Source organism: Malania oleifera, chromosome 4 (genome assembly GCF_029873635.1).
Source record: "Malania oleifera isolate guangnan ecotype guangnan chromosome 4, ASM2987363v1, whole genome shotgun sequence".
In the NCBI taxonomy this organism is placed as follows: Eukaryota; Viridiplantae; Streptophyta; class Magnoliopsida; order Santalales; family Ximeniaceae; genus Malania; species Malania oleifera.
In genome coordinates, this window is record NC_080420.1 from 85,729,241 (window position 1) to 85,737,668 (window position 8,428).

Genomic DNA, 8,428 nt, shown 5'->3' on the forward strand with positions numbered 1-8,428 from the left:
CTCCTCCCCCTCCCCCGCCCCCCCACATTCAAAAAAAACCACATTCACTATTACGCGCATATTTTAGTTTCTGCAGTGGCATTGTTTATGATTGAAGCATTAGGAAAATATATAACATTAATGTGATGATGTCAGCAGAACAAAAAATAAGGAATTTATGTAAGTTATATCACGCATACCTTTCTATCCTTTGCCCTTTTGCCAGCAGTGTGTTCTTCTGGTTTTCTCCTCTTTCTCTGTGAAAGTTATATACCAGAGATCCAAAATAAAAATAAAAAAATTAAACAAATAAAAAAAAAAAACATAAATAGGAAAACCAAGTCAATAGTCAATACACTAAAGCAATTTTAGCAGCCAACAGAAATGGATAAAAAATGAGCACTTTGTCAAAGGAAAGTAGAGAAAAAGAAGAGCACAGTATTCACTTGATTTGTCCGACAAATGGTGACTGAGTTGCCAAATGCCCAGAATGATGCAGCAAAGACTAACAATGGGAACTTTTGGCTTTTAGGATATTCTTCAACACGTTGTTGCACATCCACAACATAGATAGAAAGGACCCTTGTAGTTACTAGATTACTAGTCAAATAAATTGTCAATTTAATTGATTTTTTTAATAAAAGAGTATCTTGGTAATTTTAGCATTTCAGGAAATGGATCATGGTTGTGCCCCATGACTCTTATTTGGGTCAATTTAGGATCAAGATAGGCCTCTACAGTTGTGGTTTAGCGGGTTTCTATTAGTTTTTTGACATAATTTGTTAAAAATGGGATCCAAGTTTAATTGGTCCACAAGAAGTTCTTGGTCCCACCCTCATCCATACATGCCATATACTAGCTTTACAAAAGGGTTGATTTAATGAAGGTTTTAGTTAATGAAACCTAACCTAAGCATTTTCATATTGAAAGCTTGCAAACCAAAAAGCAGTCAAAAGGAACATTCCCAACCCAAATATCCTACTGAAAATTAATATATGCACCATTCCCAATTTTATAAGATGGGGAAAAATAAGTAAAAAAAAACTGAGAGAACTTTCAGGAGCACACATGTACAGCATTTTTTTTTTTTTTTTTTTTTAGATAATAAAAGAAATCCTGTCAAGACAGGACAAGAAATCCTCAGAAAATAAAATTTAGAAAAAATAAAAAACAAAAGCAAAAACAATAACAAAGGCAAAACAGAACATAACCTAATGTGAGATAACTAAGAAACCCCAACCCCTTTTCAATCCCTCTCCATCATAATAGAACATTTCAAACTAGCTAAAATTCCTTCTGCCCCTTATTACCTTGCTTTTACCATCATCCAGATGTACTTCTTTGCCTACAGGTCAGACAACAACAAACCCATTAACTCCCCTGGCATCCCATTGATCCAAAGACCATAGTCTTAATAACCACATGGCATAAAGTTTTTTTTTTTTGCCATGAACCCCAGTTAGATTCAGGCATGATACTGGAAAATATCATGAAAAATATTAATTTTAGTGGGATCTCCAAAACTATTGTCCTACCAAGGAAATGTTTTAGACGTCAAATTTCCAAAACGAAGATCTCCCTTTGCTTTAGGCTGACTGACAACCTCCCTACCACCCAGAGGGTCTCTCCTCCCATCCCCAGCGACTGAGCTTCAAAAATCTGGCATAATTTTCTCAATGCTACATCTACAGGAATCATAATTAAAGCCATAAAGCAAGAAGGCACAGCATAAAGACAATAAGATATAACTATATAAGAGTAATTATAACCCCCCCCCCCCCCACACACACACCCCCAAGGGAAATTTTAGTTATTTTAAAATTTTCCAATTTTGATAAGAGTCACTATTAACTAGGAGTTTTTATTTTAGTCTATTTCTACTTAGGGTTCAATTAAACTTTTTCTTGAGTCGCTAACTAGCTTATTAGAAGTTTTAGAAACTTCCTATTTTAGAGAAAAAAATTGGGTTCTAGCTGGCTTCTAAATTGGTTGGGCTTTCTTCTCTCTCAATCTCTATCCCTTGCGAATTCTCTCTAATTTTCTTTTATCTATATTCTCAATCTTCTATGCAGAAATTCTTGGCTTTTAATGCCAAATAATGATATTGAATATGTATAGCAATAGCAATCGATTCGTTTGCAATAGGGAAGCCTTTTCCTAACCTCACAACAAATGGTAAACACCACTTCTCATCACTGTTTCCATTAAAAATGTTTCCCCAAAGCCCATCCCTGCCTGATTTTTCACATGTTTTCGACAGTAAATGTTTTTCATATAAACAAAGTTATCCATGGTCTTGCAGTCAAAGACACAACATCAGCACTTTCTAATTTTACAATCCCTAATTTGCAGAGAGAGAGATGGATTCATGAATCATGAACCCTAATTTCCTTGGCCAATCTTTGCAACCCCACTCCCCCTGCACACGCCACATCTCATAGGGTTCTCTCCAATTTTCAAAACAAAAAATATAGAAATTTAAAAAAATAAATAAATAAATAAAAACTTTTAAGATGGGATGTGCAGGCATTAATTTTTTATGTACTTGCATTCTCAACTGCTATCTGCAACATTCCTCCATACAGTCTCCCACGTGTATGACAACTACATTCTCAATCATAACAGAAAATGATAAAATACATAAATATAGGGGCGGAAGACACTAAAAAAAAGAAAAAATATAAACCTGGAATCTCATAGCAAAAGGCAAAAGTATGTACAAAAAAGACTATTCCTTCTTGAGTACACTTTTCACCTTTCACCAATAGATACACATCAGTAAAAATTATTTAAACAAGCTTTAAGAACAGTAGAAACCAAAAAAAAATAAAAAATTAACAGAATGACACACAGCATAACAGATTTTTGATTGCAAAGTTTGGGGCGGGGGGGGGGGGGTGACATTTTCTAGTAAAGTTTCTATATGCTGGTTCAGTCACTTCGCGAATGCTATGCAAGCTATGAAAAGAGAGTGGACCAGAACATAATATACCTAGGATTAGAACAGCACATTGGCACTGTAAAGTATCCCTCAGTTTTTATATCACATCCGTACTGACAGTCCATAACACCGGTGCAATCCTGATTCCTGAATCAGCTCAGGTTTTTGTCATCCATCTTATGTTAGAAACATACTTACAGTGTTTGAAGCAAAAAATGCCGCGCAAAAAAGATGACAAGGATATGGATATGGGTAGAAACATGGAGGATACGCTTCTGATATTCCACCTTTTCGACACATACATAACATGACTCTGCAAAACAGGAAGTGAGGAAACCATTCCTCATTGATTTGAAGTGCCATAATGATACTTCATATTATGTTTCACTATTTCATCAACATCTGAAAATTACTGAGGAGTGAGGACTAACTGAAAGGGATTAGCATAGGCCGGATGGATATGAGGATTATCTATGTCACCCTTACTATTTGCAGACGATACCATACTTTTCATGTTGGATGATATGCCTAGTTTTTTTCTTAATGTGTTAACTATTTTGCAAATTTTTGAAGTGTTTGACTTGAGCATTAATTTGTCAAAAAGTGGAATAATACGCGTTATTGGAGAGCTGAGTGTTCTTTCTCAGTATACTAATGAGCATCATTTTTTTTAAAAATGGTCCAATTGTTTATGGTAAAGGTTGCTTTGAAACCTTCTTGACTTGACAGTCACAAAAGTGACGCTGAATCGACTAACCAAAGCCAAACCAACTTGTGAGTTGTGACTTGAGGTGAAATCGCGCCAACCAAACCTTATTCATCAACCAGACCAACTTTAATTGTGTACATTGATTATTTTGTAGTGTTACACTCATCAGATAAGAAACAATGATTGAAGAGTTGTTTGACAAAGGGATACAAAAGGGAAATGAAGGAAGGAGCACAGGAATGGGCACAGTATGATCAAGCTAGTGCATATTTGTCTCTCAAAGGATTGATCCACTAAAGAGAAACGGAAATGGTTTAGTGTGAACTAGTTGATACACCTATGAAGCAAATTTACAAGCTTAGTAAAGATGCTACAAAGACCAAAATATACATGTACAGAAAGCTTCATGGAAGATCATATATATATATATATATATATATATATATATATATATATATATATATAAAAAATAAAAAAGAGTATATGGACAATCCAAATATCATAAACATTCAAAAATAGGTATCCACCCCGAAAAACAAGTGCCCAAGAAAGTAGCTAAACCACTGTAATTAAACCTGGGCTATATCAAATCTTGATCACCTATAACAATCTAATTAAATAAACACAGGAGATCCCAAATACTGTAATATTGTTTCACAGAAGTAGGATACACTACCAATACTTCAATTTTTCCACCATACAACTTGAATTTCAAGGGATACACAGTCCCACAAAATAAACACCAGGACGAAAAAAAATGTACATTTAAGGAGAGCACCAACACAACTTGAATTTTAAAAGGATAAACTATGCATAAACTATTATAATGTACTGTTAAAAGGGTATCTTCACTGGTTTCAATTTTCTTTTTAACTGAAAACAAGAACGTGCCAATGTACCATTTTGAAAATTAAATTTTAAAATTTCAATATATTCATTTCCTTTTCCTTTCCCTCTAAAAATATTGATGAAACTTGCAGAAATTCATTACAAAGACTGAAAAACTCACCGTCATCCATCTACACCTCAAAGCAACATCACGCACACTTTTATCGTGCAATGTGGCAGCAATCTTGATGTACTTCATAATGCTCGGTTCATTGGCATATCTATGGATTTTCATACAAGGAAATCAATAAATTAACCCACCAACATAGAAAAAATCAACAGACAAACCCTAAATCAAAATAAGTGAAGGAACTAATTAAACAAACCAATGTTTTAAAATGTGTAATGAGACATTTTAACACTCATCGATGTGTTAGCCTTACAGCGTTAAGGCATAAGCCATTTTGGGAATTTAACTTATTATAAATAAATAAATTATAATTGGAAAAACAGAAATTTTGAGGAAATTACAAATTGGAATTTCAAAAAAGAAAATTCAAATACAAATTCTGAACTACTCATTGGTTATTCTAAGCATAAAAACTTAAAAGCATTCAAGGTAAACAGCGTTAAGAGATAATCATTATTACAATTCAAGTTGCAACCTTAAATTGTTTTGGAAAGGTTAATGTTTAAGAATTTTTGAGATTCACTAAGATCAGACCATCCATTAATCCTTCCTTATATACGCCTAATTAAATTTCATTAGCCCGATTTAAAACAAATTTGATTTAAAATGCACGAACTCAAAATTCATAATAAAAAAGTGCAGAAGGCACAAGTTCTACGCAAATGCGTAAGCCTTATTCTATTATTTCTTTGCCTTTTTAAGTATCAGGTATTTTAGACTATACCTCAAGGTGTTTTAGACATACCAACTCCTAAGGCGAGCAATTGCACTCTTTAAAACATTGAAACAAGCAACGGTACAACAATTAATTGAAGAATTTTCAGCAGTGGTGCAATGAGCAACAACTAGGAGAAATGAAGATGCAAGAGCGAGTGTAGCATGTGCAAATAAATGTAAATCTAAGGAGCACGAAAAGATGTAGCCTAAGGAGGAGGTGAAGGAAGAGTTGAGGAAAGTATACACATTGATTGAGACCTATGGAGTTTAGACCACCATGGATGGGAAATCACCGTACCTCAACCCAAGAAAAATAAACGTGCAAGTATGGATGAATCCCAAGACACAAATAGCAAGGGAGCCTTTGCACTAGGTGTTACATTTCATAAATCAATGTCCATGAAATTCATGATTTTATCAAATGAAAGGATGATTCAAACATATCCACTATGAAGATATCATAATACGAGAATAAGTAAGATTTCTAGAAGCCGTTTTCCCCAGAATAAGTACAAAATATAAGTTCGACTGGTTCCCTAAATGGTGGAGTTAAATCTTATTAAAAGATTTTTAATGAATATTAAACTACCATAGTTTCGCCAAAGAAAAGAAATTGGGACACCATGATAATGTAGACAAAATGATGCCCTATGTATGCAATGTCATCACATGTTAGGCAATCAAAAATGGATTTATAGATATCTAAGTTAAAGCAGCTATTCAGCATTATAGTTTCTTATATGCATCCATCAATTGAAAATTTCATCCATAAGGGGCACTGCAGATTGATTCACAACTATTGTACAATTTTTTGTCCAGGGAAGGTCTTTGATGTCATTCTCATAAAAAATTTTATAGAGCCATCCAAAATCATAAATTGTGGCACAAAGAGCAACAGCCTCCCTAATGCAATTTGCAGCCTCAAGAAGCTTCCAAATGGGGCAGCACAACTACATAATAATTAATCAATCTAATTCATCACACAACAAAATAGATTCCACGCAAGGAAAAGCTCACATATGACCTAAGAAGAAACCACATACTTGACAAGGCCTTCCTCCAATTTGTACTGATCCTCAGCTGACCATTCAGCAAGCAAAACACTCTCATGATTGGGCGTTGGCACTGAATCAAGAAAATGGGAACCAGAAGAATTGCTGGCTTGCGTCACTCCTGGCGCATTACTAATGATATTTGCATTCCCAGGCAAAATCATGGCAGTTGTACTATTTACCCCGAAGTAACTCCCCATAGGAATCATCTCAGAGGTGCAATTTACCGCATGAGATTGGAATGATATGGAATGTCGATTCAGAGCCGCAGCTGGAATTAGAGTCTCACTGTGGTGAAAGCTACTGTTCGACTCAGCTGCCATTTACACACTTAATTACTCTGAACCCCAAACACCATAACCTGCAAATATTTGATAGATGCCAAAATTGCAATTTACAGCCCAATATTAATCCTCGTATGATATCGCGTAATATTCATCAAGCCACGGACTACCATAGCGGTGAAGCCGCTGCCGTTATAATAAAACACTATTAAGATTCAGAAGTTCAACTACTTCTCCCAAAAACCCTAGAATCCATTATTCACACCAATTTGAGCTCAAGCCAGCTAAAATGCAGCAAAAATAGTCCAACCATGAAGGCAGAGTCCACAAATTCAGCCCAAGAAAGTATCTCAAGAACAGCCTAACACCCCTGTCCTCATGTCCCAGATTCTTCCCAAAGAACCACGGTTAACGTGCACCCAAACTAAAATTTTGAGCTCAACGGCTGCAGAAAATCGGCATAGCACAAGGCAAGGCCCCAAATCACAACGATAAAACCCCTAAAAATCCACACAGACGGCTCTAGAAACCCACCCAGCAACAGTCCAACCGCAAAACAAGCCCTTACTCATCAGTAGAGAAACGTAAAAATCCTCCACAAGCTCCAGATAGCTCAGTTCAGCTGGCCCCAAACCCAAACCTCTGTATAGCGAAAAACTCGAACTGCAGGAAATTCAAATACATGGCCTTCAGAAAGGAAAAGACAAAGAACCACGAGGACGAGGAGGAGGAGCAGGAGCAGGAGCAGGAGCAGGAGCAGGAAGAAGGAGGAGGCAAGAGGCAAGAGGGAAGAGCCAAGAGGGAAGAGGGAAGGCGTACCTTTCTTTCTGTGCTACTCCCGGTCGGAGCCCTGTTTAGCTGTGCCTTTTTTTTTCCCCCCTCTCGGAGGACGGCCTTTATTTGGGTCCGTGGAGGTCAGGTCAGCCAATGAGGAAGCGGAGAAGGAGGGAGGTAGTGGTGGGGGTTTTAAATAATTGATGCTGTTGCAGATCTTGGAATTCAGCAACAGTGCGAATCCCAATAAGCATTTGATGCCAATTATTGTGGAGTCTCCACTCCACCTCTCCACCCCAAACCCCTTTTTCTCATTTCTATTATCATCCTATGGTCTACCAACCATTATTATTCCCTCTCTTTCTATTCCATCAAATTGAATCTTTTCCTTCCCATCCTTTTTTGCTTTTCTCCACCTTTCTAGCATTTCTTTTCTCCTCTCACAACATTCCTTTTCTCCTCTCTGTATGGAAAAAAACAAAAGATGCGTCATCTGATAATTTTCTTTATTTGAATTTCTTCCATTGGAAGATGATGCATTAATGTTGTATGCCAAATAAATATGTAATTCGATAACTTTTTTATGGCAAGATGAGGCATTAATGTTTAAATTTACAAGTATGAATGAAAAGACACATATTTTTATTTTTTTACTTTTTTAAAGAGAGAAATTTATAGAATTTAAGAATTTACTTGAGATAATTGGAGAAAAAAGAGATTGAAAATTGCCCAAATGTCTTCATCAATCCATTTTTTTATTCTTGACTACTTATTTCTCTCTCTCTCTCTCTCTCTGTTTTTTTTTTTTTTTTTTTTCTAGGGTTGGTACTAGGCTGTGTTGAATTTTGCTTTAAATAAATGGGTTTTCAAAGGAGGACCAAAGCTTGTGGTTGAGTGCCGGAAATGGGAAAGGGTACTTTTATACTGTCAGAATCCAAAGAGAGGTTAAATGAA

At 35.8% G+C, this 8,428-nt stretch overlaps 1 protein-coding gene across 5 annotated transcripts in view; it reads right to left on the reverse strand.

Moving 5' to 3' along the window:
- Positions 1 to 7,832, reverse strand: part of LOC131154075 (uncharacterized) — a 56,847-nt gene extending 49,015 nt beyond the window's left edge. The window contains exons 1-4 of one of the 5 annotated variants that reach the window (XR_009136320.1): positions 7,520 to 7,832; positions 6,408 to 7,363; positions 4,639 to 4,738; positions 180 to 236 (exon numbers count right to left, since the gene is read on the reverse strand). Coding sequence is in view for 3 of the 5 variants with exons in the window: in XM_058106579.1 (XP_057962562.1) it covers positions 180 to 236; positions 4,639 to 4,738; positions 6,408 to 6,739 (489 nt within the window). In the remaining 2 variants the exon portion in view is untranslated. The remainder of the gene's footprint in view (positions 1 to 179; positions 237 to 4,638; positions 4,739 to 6,407; positions 7,364 to 7,519) is intronic. The other 4 variants (XR_009136321.1, XM_058106579.1, XM_058106578.1 and 1 more) reach the window with 4 other exon arrangements.
- Between the last annotated feature and the right edge of the window lie 596 nt (positions 7,833 to 8,428).